The sequence below is a fragment of the Opisthocomus hoazin genome, chromosome 6 (assembly GCF_030867145.1).
Source record: "Opisthocomus hoazin isolate bOpiHoa1 chromosome 6, bOpiHoa1.hap1, whole genome shotgun sequence".
NCBI lineage: Eukaryota > Metazoa > Chordata > Aves > Opisthocomiformes > Opisthocomidae > Opisthocomus > Opisthocomus hoazin.
The window spans coordinates 12,477,425-12,493,343 of NC_134419.1; the positions used below are offsets into that span (position 1 = coordinate 12,477,425).

The following is a 15,919-nucleotide window of genomic DNA, read 5'->3' on the forward strand; positions in this document are numbered from 1 at the left end:
TCATGCTCCTTGCCTCTATCACATCCCTTTGCTCTAAATACGCCATGGTAAGGATAGGTCCCCGAAGGGCTGGAAGCCATCAGCCTGTCAGCTGGGTCCCCTCGCTCACCTGCCATGTGGATGGCTGCTCCGTGTTGGTCAGGAGACGTCCCAGTTTGTCATAGAGGCTGCTCAGGAGCTCAGCACCGAGCATCTCGTACACGTACATCAGCGTATCAGAGATATCCACCCTGCAGAGAGAACACAGAGGGTCTCCAAACGCTGTCCCCATCCCCTGCAGAGCGCTCCATGCGTGGACACGTTACTCCCCCTCCCACTGCCAGGCAGGTTGCCGGTGCTGCCTGTGCAGGGACACTGCCCCAGCCCAACACCCAGTGCTCCAAGGGCTTCCTAAGCAGGGCAACTGATGCCAAAACACCAGCTCGTTTCCATATCACCACCACAGCCAGAACAGCTCTTGGTGGGAAGGAATCTCCTCTGTGTCCCTGCTTGGATCTCCCCATGGTGCTCAGGCTCTAGGGAGGCAAGATGCTACCTGCGTCCTCCCCTGCCTGGCCAGCAAACCCAAACCTCCCAGCTGTACCTGTATATCCGAAACTGCTCCTTCTCATCTGAAGACCAGAAGCCATACTCCTCATCGGAGGGGAACTGGGCTTTGTGCAGCAGCACGTCCACCAGCTGGAAGTAGACAGGCCTGTAGACCTGCTGGTACACTGCCTGCTTGTCCGGCTCGAAGGAGAGGATGTCGTCCTGTGAGCAGGAGGAGGAATACATCAGGTGTTGCAGGGGAAAGAAAACAGAGCCAGCACACCCGCTGCACGGGGGCCCAGGGGCATCTCCCAGGGCTGGTGGGACCTGTCACACTTCAGAGGCTGCATTTCCAGCTCCCCAAGGTCCACATGATGCCAAGCCCATCTGCAGCCGCAGCATTATCTGAAGCCAAGATGCCAGAAGCCCCAGCAGCCGGGTGGAACCTTGGGCGTTTGAGAACAGCATGGCTACAGTGGGGTGGCACTGCCCTGCCACATCGCAGCCTTGGGAGCATGCCTGCATCAGGAGCACGCACACCTCGGACCCTGGCGAGGCAGGCTGGGACGGGTGCCTGGGGAGCACAGTGCTCTCCTGCCTGCACCCATCTCCTCAGATGCACCCGGAGAAGCAGCGAGAGGAGGTGGGAGTCTCAGCCCAGACCTGCACAGCAGAGGAACTGCAAGCACAGTGCCAACATTGCCCCCCTCCCTGCCCACGCTCAGCCACGCTGCATCAGATTGTGGAGGAATGGAGCGGGGGGGATGAACAGGGGCTAAAAATAGAGCACGACATGGCAGGGCTGCTCTGCTGGTGCAGGGAACACTGGCTCTGGGAGAGGGACACCATGCTGGGCAGGCACTAGCAGCCCCCAGCCCTCTCCTTCCTCCTCCGAGAGACCACGACTGCCAGCCCGGCAGCAGGCTCTAGCCCACAGTAAGCCAGCACATGCTCTCCTCCCTGCCTGCAGCCAGTGCAGCCACGTAGCGAGGAGCTAAACAACCAGGTCTGCTGCTGAAAAAAAAAATTAGCACGAAGTTTTAATTAGTTATGTTAACGAGGCCCTTAAAAGCTGGCTCAGACTTCCAAGGAAGACTTGGGGTGGAAAAAGCAAGGTATGGGGCCCGCATTTCTGAGCTACATGCCCTGTGGTGGCTGCGCGCGCAGGGCGAGGAACAGCAGCATCGGAAATTCCTGGGGACCAAACGCAGCCAGGCCAGACCCCAGCCCCTGAGCCCTGGTGCCTCCGGCCCTGCCTGGAGCGCAGGATCCGGGCAGGCTGCCCGCGACGGCCACTGACCTGCAGCGTGTACCAGAAGGTGAGCGTCAAGGAGCTGGTGGTTTCATTGACGGGGTAGTGCCCGGGGATGCCGGTGCAGAACATGATCATGTTGACCAGGGCCAGGAAGCTCTGCCAGTGCTCCACCTGGTCCAGGAGGGCCCTGGGGAGCAGACAGCATGGTCAGGGCGGCCCCACCGCTGCGAGCCTGACTCCTCTGCCCTGACACACACCACCAGGTGCAGGACAGGGCCTGGGCGAAGCAGCATAGGGGGAACAGCAGACTGCTCCAAGCTCACTCCCTTTCTAGGGACGGTCACCAGCACTCACCGGGAGTGGTTCTCCCCCAAAGCCACAGCAATGCGGCAGATCCCGTGCGATGTCTCCATGTCCCCGCTCTGGACTGCCTGGCGCAGCTGCTCTTGGAGCCCCAGCACAGGGGGGATGAGCTTCAGGAGAGTGTTCACATACCTGCAAGCACAGCCCGAATCAGTGCCGGGCATCGACTCACTGGCACCGGCTGCCATGGCATCCCTCCCTCCTGACGCTTGCCCAGGGTTCCTGCCTAGCTTTCCCTACTGGAAGGCTGCTTATATGACGGGAAGCATCCAGGAGCCCCTACCGCTTGAAGGAACTTCTCCTCCCAGCCTGTGGCACTGGGACGAAGGCTGAAGCCCCGAGTACTCCAGCAGTGGAGCCTCTGCAAGTGAAGAGCAGGGCCGAGCCAGCGGCCATCACCTCTGTGCAAATCCCCCACTGCACGACAATGTGAGCATCTGCCTCTCTCTACCCAAATCTGCTGGCAGGGCTGCCAGCACGCCCGACCAGCACTAGTTTGTCGCTGCCAGCACCCGCTCGGAGCAAGCTGTGCCCCTGTGCTGCAGCATCGGCGGCGACGGGGAGCGGGAGAAGGGCGGTGAGGGCAGACCTGCAGGCCCTTTTCCCCATGCTTGCAGCCCGTGCTTCCGTGCTCTGCATGAGGGCAGCCAGAACTGCTGGTGGGAAGCCACGCGACCCGCCGTCGTGGGCACATCCAGGTCGTGCTCTCTGGCTGGGATGAAGTGGGCAGCCACCGTCGGGGCTCCCACCTCGGGAGGATGCTGACCCCATGGCACAGCCCCCCCGGACCCCCACCCGCCCAGGCTGCGGCAGCCCTGCGCCGCACAGCTCTCCCGCATCACAGCACGCACATCAGCCTCCCCTCCGCACCGCTGCCTGTAAGTGATGGTAACCAAGGCAACGAGGAGGCAGCCAAGGTGAAACGCAGCCCTGGGCCCCCGGAGAGAGGCCGTGCTGGAGGCTGATGAGCAGCCTGCCATTTCCCTGCCCGCCGAGGCGTGCTATCTGGAGCTGCAGCGATCCTGTGTGCGCCCCGCCTGCCCCGACGCACGCAGGTGTGGGGCCAAGGATGCTCGGAGCGGGAGGCACACGTGATGCCAGCTCTCCTGTGCCCACTGCGGGGAAGAGATGTGAGTGCTGACACCAGGACAGCCGCATGCCCACCCCAGAGCAGCAGGGCTGCCTGTCGCGCTGGCAGCTCTTGCTATGGCTGATGCAGGAGCAAACCAAGCCATCGGTGCCACCAGCACAGGGAGAGAGCCATGCTGGTGGTGGCAGCTTCTAGGACTGGGTCAGCGGGAGAATCACAGAATGTTCGGGGTTGGAAAGGACCTCTGTGGGTCATCTAATCCAACCCTCCTGCCGAAGCAGGGTCACCTACAGCAGGCTGCACAGGACCTTGTCCAGGTGGGTCTTGAATATCTCCAGAGAAGGAGACTCCACAGCCTCCCTGGGCAGCCTGTTCCAGTGCTCCGTCACCCTCAGAGGGAAGAAGTTCTTCCTCATGTTCAGACAGAACTTCCTCTGCTTCAGTTTGTGCCCGTTGCCCCTTGTCCTGTCACTGGGCACCACTGAAAAGAGTCTGGCCCCATCCTCCTGACATCCACCCTTGAGATATTTATAAACATTTATTAAGTCCCCTCGCAGCCTTCTCTTCTTCAGGCTGAACAAGCCCAGCTCCCTCAGCCTTTCCTCATAGGGGAGATGTTCCAGTCCCCTCACCATCCTCATAGCCCTCCGCTGGACTCTCTCCAGTAGCTCCTCATCTTTCTTGAACTGCGGTGCCCAGAACTGGACAGAGTACTCTAGATGGGGCCTCACTAGGGCAGAGTAGAGGGGAAAGAGAACCTCCCTCGTCCTGCTGGCCACACTCCTCTTAATGCATCCCAGGATCCTGTTCGCTTTCTTGGCAGCCAGGGCACACTGCTGGCTCATGGTCAACCTGTCATCCACCAGGACACCCAGGTCCCTCTCCGCAAGGCTGCTCTCCAGCAGGTCCACCCCAAGCGTGTACTGGTGCATAGGGTTGTGCCTCCCCACGTGCAGGACCCTGCACCCCAACACTTGCCCTTGTTGAACTTCATCAGGTTCCTCTCTGCCCAACTCTCCAGCCTGTCCAGGTCTCGCTGAATGGCAGCACAGCCTGCCGGTGTATCCACCACTCCTCCCAGTTTTGTGTCATCAGCAAACTTGCTGAGGGTACACTCTAACTCTTCATCCAGGTCATTGATGAAGTTGAACGAGACTGGGCGCAGTACTGAACCCTGGGGGACACCACTCGTTACCGGCCTCCAACTAGACTCAGCGCCGCTGATGACAACCCTCCGAGTTCTGCCATTCAGCCAGTTCTCAATCCACCTCATCGACCACTCATCCAGCCCACACCTCCTGAGCTTCCCTAGGAGGATGTTATGGGAGACCCTGTCGAAAGCCTTGCTGAAGTCTAGGTATGACAACATCCACTGCTCTCCCCTCATCTACCCAGCCAGTCATGCCATTGTAGAAAGCCATCAGATTGGTCAGGCATGATTTCCCCTTGGTGAACCCACGTTGACTACTCCTGATAACCTTCTTTTCCTCCACTTGCTTGTGGATGACCTGCAGGATAAGCTGCTCCATCATTTTTCCTGGGATGGAGGTGAGGCTGACCGACCCGTAGTTCCCTGGGTCCTCCTTCTTGCCCTTTTTGAAGATTGGCGTGACATTGGCTTTTCTCCAGTCCTCGGGCACCTCTCCTGTCCTCCAGGACCTTTCAAAAATGATGGAGAGTGGCTCAGCAGTGACATCCGCCAGCTCCCTCAGCACTCGTGGGTGCCTTCCATAGGGGCCCATGGATCTGTGGGCGTCCAGATTGCTTAAGCGATCCCTCACGCAGTCAAGACAGAGGGAAGAGGGAGTCTCTGCCTCAGCATCCCCTCTGTGTGCTGGGTGTTGCCAGGGATCGCCCCCCCTTGCCCCTCTCCCGCAGAGGAAATCACACAGCAAAGGGGACAGGTATTTGTGTGTAAAGCGTTTTCAAGCCTCTGATGCCCCATGAGTGTTGCCCGTGGCAGTGTGGGAGCGCTGTGATAATGGAGAATTTGGGAATTCACCAGCTTCTCTCACAGGGAACCGATGCTGCAGTCAGGGTCAGCCCAACAGAGCTGACAAAAAGGGGGACCTTCCGCTGCTCCAATGTATGGCAAAGCCATCCTTCCTCTGCAGCACTGGGCTCATATTACCTTCAACATGTTTTCACTTTAGGAGTTTATGACAAAGATCCTGCTTCTGCTGGTTACCTTGAAATATTCACACTGCAGATGGGTAGACCTGAGCTAGCCCTCTGGACTCCAGAGCCAACACAGAACCACCTGGATTTGCTTCCATGCTGCAACTCATCCCATGTAAGTGAAGACATCTAGAAAAGGTTGGGTGAACACGTCCTGAGCACCACCTTGCTCTGCTCAATGCCTATGCAGATGTAAGAGTCCACAGTGAGGAGGGAGACTTCTACTCCAGGTGAGTTGTTTCAACCAGTCACCCAAAAGCCATGGCCAAGTCATCGGGAGGCGGGCTCCTCTCCTCCACACCCAGGAGCATGGAGCCCCAGGCCACCCCACCTACTCGATGCCGCTTCCCAGCGCTGAGTGACCAGCTGGCACCACAGCCCTGACTGGGCACAGAGCTTGCCCCAGGAGGTAGTCCCTATGCCTGCCAGCCCTGCTGCCGGCCACCACTTCCCACCCCTGGCACCCCAGCACCGGGCAGGAGAGGACAAGACCATCCCTGGCCATGCAGCTGAGCAGGCTGTCTCCAGCAGCCGATGACTGGAAATGCCTGTGGAAGAGCGTATGGACATGGCAGCTGTACGGCTAGCTTGGTATTTAGCAGCTAAGAAAACTTTTCTTCTGTGAGTTTGTCTGGTCCCTTGTCAAAGCCCAGTGAACTGCAGCATCCACAGCTCCCTCCGTGGGACCAGCACCTCCTCTGCTCTTCCTGGAATCCTCCCCAAACCACACCACAGTGCGAGGGACAGCCTGCAGGAGGGAGATACGGGCAGCTCACACGGGACAATCTCATCCTTCCTAGTCTAAAATCTGAGCCACGTCCTGACGAAAAAACCCCAGCGTTTTAAAAAAACCATTTCTAACGAAGCTCTTGGAAAACTCTGCTAGCGCAACTCCTCTTCAGGGATTCAGCACCAGGTGCCAAGACGAGGAAGGAATGCGCTGGACACCAAACAACCCCTCTCTGACACTTGCAATCCCACTAACTCCACCACTGCAGCAACACCCTGCTGCTTTCAGAGAGGCGGCTCAGCATCCGATGCCCACGCTCCGTAACTCCCACCACGGGCACACACCACGTGGAGGTGCCTCTCCCCTCCGACACTACCCGCCAGGCTGCAGGAGCGTGGCCAAGTGCTGCGTGCCAGCTCTCTCCCTGCAGCACGTGCCACTGAGCTCTCTGACCTGCTTAGCTGGGGGATAATCCTCAAACGAAACGGAAAATCCAGCCCAAGCCTCCTCTGCAAATGAGATGCAGCAATATCTCCGCTCCTGCCCGCCTGCAACTCAGGCGCTTCCCACTGCCCCTGAGAACAGAAGTGTGCACAGAGGTGCTCCAGTTGCAAGCTCCTGGCCAGGCCTCCAAGGTTTCTTCTCAGGAATGCCGTATTCTAACAGAGGAGCAGCATCCAGACTCCAGCAAAACCCGAGACACCCTCTCCTCTGGGTGCAAAGGGCTCCCACCTGCCTGCTTTGCGTCTATAAATCTCTGCTGCATCATCTCTAGTAACACCTCAGAGGCAGGAGAGCCACCCGCTGCTGCTCGCAGGCCAGGAAATGGAAGCCGCTGGCACAAGGGACTTCCCCAAGAGGGAGGCGGCACCTTGGCCAGGTGATCCTTGCCCATGAGGTCCCACCTACCCTCCTCTACCTGGACACAGGTGGCAGCTGGTTGCTCCCGGGGTGAGGACCTGCAGCATGAGGGAACCCTTGTAAGGTGGTGCTCCCCTGGGAAGACAACCCCCAGGCTACCTAAGCCTCAGCGGCAGAAGCATGAGACACTGAACCTTCTGCTGATGGTAGAAGCACACCTGCATGATCATCTCCACACCAATGTCAATGAAGCCAGCTGGGAGTGGGTGAGGAGGAAAGACACAGGGTCCGTTAACACCCAGGGGAACCTGTGGGAAAGCAGGGAGCCCCAAGACCAAATCTCTCATGGAGCGATACCCTATGAAGCTCTGGAGAGGACCATGTCAGCAGCCCAGAGCCAAGGATGCTCTGAGCTGTGGCCAAGGGCAGCAGGGAGCCAGGCCCTTGCAGAAACAAAGGTGAGAGACCATGGAGGAAGAGAGAGGCTGAAAAGCACCAGAGATCTCCCAGACTGTCGAGAAAAGAGACAGAAAGGTCAGGAGACTCCCTGGGCGCTTGGGGAAGAGCTGGATCTGCTGTGGCGGAGTAACAAAGACGGAGGGGCGGGACAGCCAGCACCAAGGGAAGCAGGAGGAGGGATGCGGGATGGAGGACACAAGAAACAAAGCGGAAGAGAGAGCCCACCAGGGTCAGGAAGCAGTGGCTCCGTGTGCTGCTCCACACCCAAAGCCATGCCGCACCTCAGCACTGAGCACAGTCCTGCTCCTCCCTCACACACCGCCTGGCAGGGTGGCCCTGTGACATTGCCACCGCTGTCCCCATACGCCAGGTTCGCACACACTGGGCAGCCTTTCGGGCCGGCTGCCTGCCCCGACCTGGCCACAGCCCACATGCCTAGGGACAGGAGGGTGCTCTGCTGCGGCTGACGATGCCTCCAGGGACAAGGATGGAGAGCAAGCGCTGGTGATGCTGTAAGGGAGCAGCCACCTTGGCAGGACTGAACGGGGCCAGAAATTGCACAGCAGGGTCAGCACAGAGGCAGAGAGGAAACTCCAGTCAGACACAATTCTCATGAAAATTAACATTGAAAGCTCAACAGAAAGCTCGGGTTTTTAACGCAACGGAGGAACAGCACTGCAGGGCCAGGTTCCCGCACACAGGTAGGGAATCACAGCCAAGGGACTTCTGAGACTCGAGGTAAACAGCAAGGAGGAAGGCAGAGAGTTCAACATTCCAGAACTGCATGTCACCTTCTCTCACCTTCTCATTTTCTGAACCAATTCTGCTACAAGGGATTGGGCTGGCCCACAGCCTTTGCCCAGTATGAGGAAAAGTTGCCTGTGGTCACCTTCTGAACACCAGCAAACGAGGCAACCCCTCTCCACACCTGACAATGCACCACGATTCTGACAGGTCCCTTTGTGCACCGGAACGTGCAGTCCCCAGATGCAACCCCCTTGTCCCCCCGAGCTGGGGACCGCGCTGGCTGCCCCTACTCTGAAGCCAAGGGGAGGACCAGGGCTCAACAACCGCAGCGGCAGCAGCAATCGCACCGCTGCAGAGGGTCGGAGCCTGCGCGATGCACAGCGATGCACAGTGGCAGCAGCTCAGCTCAGCCTTCAAGGAAACCCTCCTCTTCGGGGGAAGGTTGCTAAGCAGCCAGGAGGGGATGTGGCCACGGGAACCGGAGGAGATGTACTTTCCCTTCTGCGGGCATCGTTCCCGAGAGCTGACAGCAGCTCTGACAGCAGATGAGCTCGGAGCCCTGCAACACAACCCCAGCAGGACCTGCCCCAGCCCCAGCTCCCAGCTCAGCTGCTCCAGGGCAGCCGCAGCCACAAAGGATGAGTCCTTGGCTGGCACGAGCTGTTGGAGCAGGGAGGAGGGAGAAGACTGACAGGTCTGGTTTTATCATCTCTGCATCAAACCAGCTCCTCGGGTGGACCAGCAGCACCAGCAGGCAGAGGAGGGTCTGAGCTGCCCTTGGCCGGAGCCAGGCAGCTGCTCCCAGGCTGGGCACTGCAGGGTCTAAGACGAGGAGCCAGAAGGGAGCATCCTCCTTTGCTTGAGAGCAGGAGGGGGAAGATGGGCTGCGGCTGCTCAAGACTACATGGTCCCTACCAGTCCACCACGGTGCAAAGCCTTCCAGGACCAACCATGTGAAACCAGGAGCACCTGGCTGCTTTTAACATCTCCCACTTTCAAATCCTGTCGTCATCACCTCCAGGGCCAACGGTAGCTAGAAAAAAGCCTGAGGTTTTTCCTCCCCACCCCATTCCCCCAGGAACGATGCCCAAGAGCACCAGCCCGCAGCGCATGGGAGAGGCTGCCCTTACCTCTGGGCATCAGGCTGGGAAATGGCATTGACAACAGCCTCCACTGCTGTGTCAAAGAGCTCCGGGTCCTGCAGAGAGGTGAAAGCTGCCTGGATCAGGTTCTCGCAGTCCATCAGCGGGATCTCCAGCTGTACCCAGCTGGAGAAGCACTTCAACACCTTCTGCTTGATGAAACCCGGGGAGTCCTGCTGCTGCAGCAGCTGCTCCAGCAAAGGGAAGACAGAGCCACACTCCTGTGCCAGGACGCTGCGTACCTGGCCCTTGCGGTACTGCGGCAGGCGGCTGGTCTGAAACTCCTCGGGCAGCACCGTCAGCAGCTCCAGCAGCGCCAGGCACCGCGCTCGCCCATCCACGTTGGAGTCCTCCGCCTGGAACATGCGCACCATGTCCGCCACGGCACAGGGCCAAGCCTCCGGCATCATGCTGAGGGCCAGGGAGGCCAGCGCCACGCACAGACGGGTCAGCACGATCTTGGAGCCGCTGGCAAAGCGGGTGATGTGGGTGAAGAGCTGCGACTTGAGGCTCTCGTACTGGTCGGCCGGGATGTCATTCCAGTAACGAGAGATTTTAATGTGGAGAGCGCTGGCACCGAAGTACTGGATCTCGGGCACCTTGTCCATGTTGAGAAGCAGCCAGCTGAAGTGCCATGCCTGGGGGGAGACCTGTGCCTGCATCAGCCATTTCTGCGCCAAGTTCTTGTTCTCGATGTTTGGGTCGTAATACAGCTGGTGGAGAGCCTGGAAGAGAGAGGGAAGGATCCTAGAGCAGCTGAGGAGCACAGCCGCGGCCGGTCCCGCCGGGGGAAGGCTCACCGGCACAGAGCCCAGCGCCCAGCTGCCTGGCCAGCACCCTCCCCGCGTCCACCTGTGTTAGCCAGCCTCCCTCCTCAGGCTCTTGGTGAGGTGAGAGCGATCTGGCAGCAGGCGAGGACCTGCAAAGTGGTTTTTCTCTCCTCCTCTCACGCAGCACTCTGGAAATTTCTTTTCCTTAGTCACCTCCTGTCCTTGCCTTCACTCATGCCGAACCCGCCTGCTTCCCTGCTGCTGTGCTGTCACCAGGGTGGGTGCAGGACCCCTCTGCAGCATGAGGGCTATAAGGGACACGGCACACCAGCACTTCTGCCCCGCTCTCAGAAAGATGCTGCGGATGCACCAGCTCTCAGAAATCACGTGTGGCCCAAAGCTTGTGTCCGGAAGCCCAAGGAATGCAAGAGCTGCTGCAGATATTTCCATCTGTCAGGCTGTACAGAGCACTGGAAACCTACAGTCACTAAGCTCAGGGATTAATCCCTCCACGGAGTCCCTTTGAAGTATTCCCAAACCCGCCCAGTTACAGCTGAGCCAGGAGAGCTGGCATCTAATCCTGCCTCTGCCACCACCTCCTGCGACAGTCCGGGGCTGCTCACTCCATCTCGCCGTACGGAGAAGGAGAACATCACTTACCCACTCCGACAGCTTTGCGAGATTTAGTTACTGCTTTGCAGAGCTCAGATCCACGCGTACAGCCTCCCGCGGGCTGCAAGGCTTTGTTTGCAGAGGAATATTTTACAGATCTTAAGGCCAACATTAATTAGTTACTTATCCCGAGTGGGTGCAACTGGCAGCTACCAATGCCCTCACACACGGAGCGGGACAGAACTACCCCTTGCCTGAACTCCATCTTCCAGCAGCGAGGTTTTCTGCCTGGCACAGCATGTTTCCTTTCAAATCGCTGACTGCATATGTCAGGAGCGAGGAAAAGCAATGGCATTTGTCAGGCTATCAGGTGCCTGTCGCACCCCACCATCAAATTGGAGGATGATTCCAGCAGGTGCAGAGGATTTTTTGTGTCCCCATCCTGGCTCCAGGTCTCAAATATCCTCCTCCTCCTCCCCCGTAAAAAGCCCTATGAAATTCTTGTGTGGCTCTTGTACCCAGGAGAGGATTTAAGCCCTATTTTTAAGCATGCAGAGCTGGCAGCCTGGGGCACAGCAACAAGCTTCCCAAGCAAGTGCTTGTGCCTCCCACCGCTTCCCAGCACAAGACCAATGAGCAGGACAAAATGGCAGGAACCTTACAGAGATGACATTGCCTGGGCCGTCACTTGGGATGCCTCTGTTCAAGACTTCGTGGCAGGGGGAAACGAGGATAACCTCTTTGTGAGAAATAAAGAGGTTATGAAGTACGTCGTAGGAGATGGAGCCAGCCAGCACGGGCTGCAGAGGGACGGGTGTCTGTCCCACTAAAAGACATATCCTGACACAGAAAAGGTTAACCCTAGATAAGCAGGACACGGGAAGAGAGAAATCTGTCCCGACAGAACAGCCAAGGGCAGCCCACGAGTTATCAGCAGTGACTGAAACCTTGCTCGGTTCTCCACCACCGCCACCCCAGCCCCTTGCCCGCACCCCTCATGCGCCATCTGCCCCACAGCGTTGCCTGCTGTCCCCAGCGAACTCTCTGGAGAGGCGCCCATCACCCGGCAACACCACCCCAGAGCCCTGCTCCTCCCGCAGGGACCCTCCAGGGAGGCTTCCAGGGGAGACCCCCGGGGACGTGTGCTGGAGCCTCTGCTGCTCAGCACCTTGGGGAGAGAGGGTGAGTGGCGAGATGACAAAGTCTACAAACCAGACTGAGTTATACAGAGGATGGAAACAAAGCTGACGCTGAAGAGTCACACTGCGAACTGCTGGAAGTCAGAAGAATATTCTGGAAAAACGCAGCTGCTGGCTTTCTCACCCCCTTCCCTGAGCACCCTGCCCAGAGGGGACTGGCCACGGTGGCTCCTGGCCAGAGCACGGCTGTTCCTGCCTGCGTGCAGGATGCCAGGTAGAGAGGCAAGGCAGCACGTGCCCCGGGTCTGCCAACAGCGCACCCCGTCCGATGCTCTACACGGCATCGGAGAGCTGTCCAGGGGACCTCCAAGGATGTGCATCAGTACTGGAACCAACCTAGCTCAGCTCCAAGCAGCAGGTTGAACCCCTGGGAGAAGACTAGGCTCTTTCCCTAGCCTACCACGCACATCGGCTCAGCACCATCCTCTGCTGAGAGCGTGGGACAGGAGGCTGCGAGGCACCGCGCCCTGCAGAAGGGTACCCGAACGCCGGCACGCTCCTCCCCAGAGAGGAAGGGCACCGTCCTCAACCCAGAGGCAGGCACCAGCTGCTGTGGGACTTTGACATCACCACGCTGGCCAGCATTCTCAGGCCCATCAGGAAGCACTGGAGATGATGAGGGGAACTCGTCAGTGCCAGGAGGGAGAAGCAGAAGGCATGAAATCGGGCAGTGACATCTAAGAGGGAGGCTTTGTGCATTCTGATTTGAACGGGTGGCTGCCACCAGACCTGCCTCCTCCGCAATTAGACCTGTAATGTGAGAGCTGGTAAACAGCCCAGCTGTCAGCTATGCCCTTTGGCCAGGGAAGGAGCTTTCTCCAGCATCAGCTCTGCTTGGTAGAAAATAATTCAAGCTTGTTATGACAGCTCTTCCCTGCCCTAAAAATCTGTGGCCAAAGCCTCAGTTGGGCTCTAGATATGGGAGCGGTATCAGCTGCTTGAGAAAAACAGAAGTAAGCTGCCTTGGGGCAGGGGAGCTTGCCCAAAAGGCACGTGTCAGAGGTCCCATGCTGGTCACTTTGGACAGTGGGAGGGGGACCAGTCCAAGCAGAGTTACTGCCAAGCAAAGGCACCTGATCTTAGCTCGCAGTCTGCTATCACGAAGGAAAAGGAGCTGCTATGAGCCCAGCATCTCCCAGCTCTCATCCCTCAGAGCCAGCAGGCTGTCTCCCCGACTGCACCACGTAAATGCATTAACACCGGCCCCCCAGCAGAGACGTGTTATGTCTGTGTCGTTTGCTGGGTGACAAGAGGAGCCCCAGATGCGTGGCTCTGGCCCCAGAGCGGGAGCGTGCTGCCTGCCATTCCTTGGGTCCCTCATGCAGGGACCAGTCCCCTCCAGGGGCCTTTCTGCTTGAGCTAACGCAGGTAACAGCGGCTACAGCTCCGAGGTCTGCAACCTGGCAGGGAAAACAGCAAGCTGCAAAATGTATTCCTGTTCTGCTCCTTGCCCCGGGCCCACAGCCACGGCGTGCCGGGGACAGCAGTGGCCACGGCCCCTCAGCAGCCACCAGCCCTCTTCCAGCAGGACCCCCGGGATGTCTCCGCTGCAGTCTCTCGCTGTCCTTTCTAGCCGAGCGCACTCGTGCTGCCAGCGCTCCAGGCCTGCGACAGCACAGCCATTACCGCGGCTCTGCCAAGCGAAGGGAACGTCGTCGTCATCGCCGCCTGCCCCCGGCCCGCGCAGCAGCCGTCCTCCCCCCATCCTCCCCCTGCCACGGCGGGCCAGGCTGAGCAGCCAGCAGCCCCGGGAAGGCGGCAGCCTGCCGAAGCACCGGCGACAGCAAATGGATGCAAAATAAAGCCGTGTGCGTGCTGCCAGGCGTGCGGCTCCTGCTCAAGGCACCTGCTCTTTGCCAGCAGTCCCAAAGAACAGGGTTTTTTTCCCCCACTCCTAATAAGAAACACTGCCACTCTGCACCCCTCTCTGAGCCCAGCTCGTCCACACCAAGTCCTTGGCTGTCTGGAAGGGGCTGCAGCCCAGACGTGGCTCAGCAGCCTCAGCACCCCTCCCGCTGCTCCACGGCCAGCAGCCCTTTGCAGAGCACGGCGTGGTCCCCAGCAGGGTCGGGGGCTGCAGGAGACACGTGCTCTCAGCGGTGGGTGGCTGGAGGCCTGCGCAAGCAAAGGGCGAGCAGGACCAGAGAGGGAACCTGGGAGCACAGAGCGCAGGACGAGTTGCAAGGGTGACCCGAACACCGCTGCCCACCATCTCGTGTTTCTGCCCGTCCCTTCAGTGAACAAGCCTGCAAGCATTTTGAGAGAGATCCCCGCTGGCTCCCAGGTGCTGATCTCGCCCATTCCTGCTCCATAAGACGTCAGAGCTGAGACGAGGCTCCCACGATGGCCCTCGCAGCGTACAGACAAGCCCTGGCAAACACACGGTGCTGCCCTCTCATTCCATCACCACCATGCCACAGGAAGGAGCAAGGTGTTCAGCCAAGGTTGGCTCCGGGTGGGATCTGCTTCTGCAGGGAAGATCTGCTTAAATGCTAAACAAGATGACCCCTCACTTCCCTCAATTTTACAAGCATCTCCCCTCCTGAGGCCCCTAACTTACCATCCCCGGCACGGCTGCCGCATCTCACGTACATGGGCTGCTTCTCAGGAAGAAGTGGCCAAGCTGCTGCCAGCGGTGCACCAGACAGGGGATGTCATTCCCCCACCCCGACACATCTGTAATTCTCTTGTTCAGGCTTCCAAAGACAAGCAATAACCCTTTTCTGGAGAAAGCAGATGCACTTGAGTTTCTCCTCCTCGTCCTCCTGGGTGGAAGGCAGCCCTGGCAGCTGCCGCATCCCTGAGGCTCAGCATCTCCGAGGAGCGGTGATCAAAGCCACCCCTCTCCCATCACAGTAGGCTCCGGATGTCAGCTCCATGACACCCCGCCTACCCACCCTGCCAGAGAGACTCTGTGCATTCATCAGGCATCTCCAGAGAGGCACACGGCAATCTGGAAGGCCCAGAGATGCCAGACCGCTAATGTGCTAGCGAAGAGACGTCAGTGAATATTACAAACACCCCAGAGGATGAGAGGCAGGCCAAGGGAGGAAAGACCTGGAAGGAATCAGACAAAAGAAAAAGAGGGCGAGAGCAGGTACTTGGGAAATTCACGGAGAAATGGCACTGCCTTCTTTCTCGTTTCAAAAAGGGGGATACTGCTGGGGTGGATTCAGCTGCACTGAAAACAGGTAAAGAAGGTCTCGCACTCCTCTTCCCCCATCCAACCCTGCAGCGCTAGGTGCTGCCGCCCAGTCTGGGGGAGACCAAAAACACAAGGCACAAATCCTGCTTGTGCACTGCTTCTCCGAGACAGACACGGCCAGCAGGGACCGAATGTCTGCAATCCATCTTCTCCGGAGCCGGGTCCGTACCGCAGCAGGAGCATCACCTCCCCAGGGCAGCGTCGCCCCATCACCAGGCTGTCAGTCGTGCCGGGGACAGCCCCTGGGCACGCAAAAGCGCATGCAGGTCACGAACCATATAGCACTGTTTAGGCACAGGGAGGCTGAGCATCCTCGCAGCTCGAAGCCCTCGGCTCACCCAGCCTTCCCTTCCTTCCCTCGGACCCCTCCAGCCGCGGCAGCGGAGCCCCGGTCAGCCGTAGGTGCAGGGAAGCAGAGCCAGCCCGGAGCTGCCGGCTGGCCGCCCAGCAGGTCCACGCAGCATGGCCACGCCAGCCTGCTCGAACTGTGCCGAAGCCAGAGCAGCATCTAGGTCAGGCTCAGAAGAAAACAAAAAGCAGCTGAGCAGCCCTCAGCTGGGACCGGGGCAAGCTAACACAGTAACTGTACCACAACGGCTCAGCCCCAGCACGGCCCGGCTCCTTCCCTGTGTCACGGGAGAGCTCCCTATGGAAAAATGGAGTGAAAAAATACAGGGAGCAACTTTCAGATGGCTCCTGAAGCGCAGCACCTGATCCTGACACCTCCTCAGGAACAGAGACAGCTGCCTGGGGGCTTTCAGACCTGCCTCCAGGCAAGGG

At 59.0% G+C, this 15,919-nt stretch overlaps 1 protein-coding gene across 4 annotated transcripts in view; it reads right to left on the reverse strand.

The window, feature by feature from the left end:
• IPO13 (importin 13) overlaps positions 1-15,919 on the reverse strand; it is a 32,611-nt gene that overhangs the window by 14,443 nt on the left and 2,249 nt on the right. For 3 of the 4 annotated variants that reach the window (XM_075424667.1, XM_075424666.1, XM_075424669.1), the window contains exons 2-6: positions 9,342-10,078; positions 2,138-2,278; positions 1,829-1,970; positions 584-750; positions 110-230 (exon numbers count right to left, since the gene is read on the reverse strand). In XM_075424667.1, the coding sequence (XP_075280782.1) occupies positions 110-230; positions 584-750; positions 1,829-1,970; positions 2,138-2,278; positions 9,342-10,078 (1,308 nt within the window). Of the gene's footprint in view, positions 1-109; positions 231-583; positions 751-1,828; positions 1,971-2,137; positions 2,279-9,341; positions 10,079-10,783; positions 10,908-15,919 lie in introns of those variants that run through there. The other variant, XM_075424668.1, reaches the window with a different exon arrangement.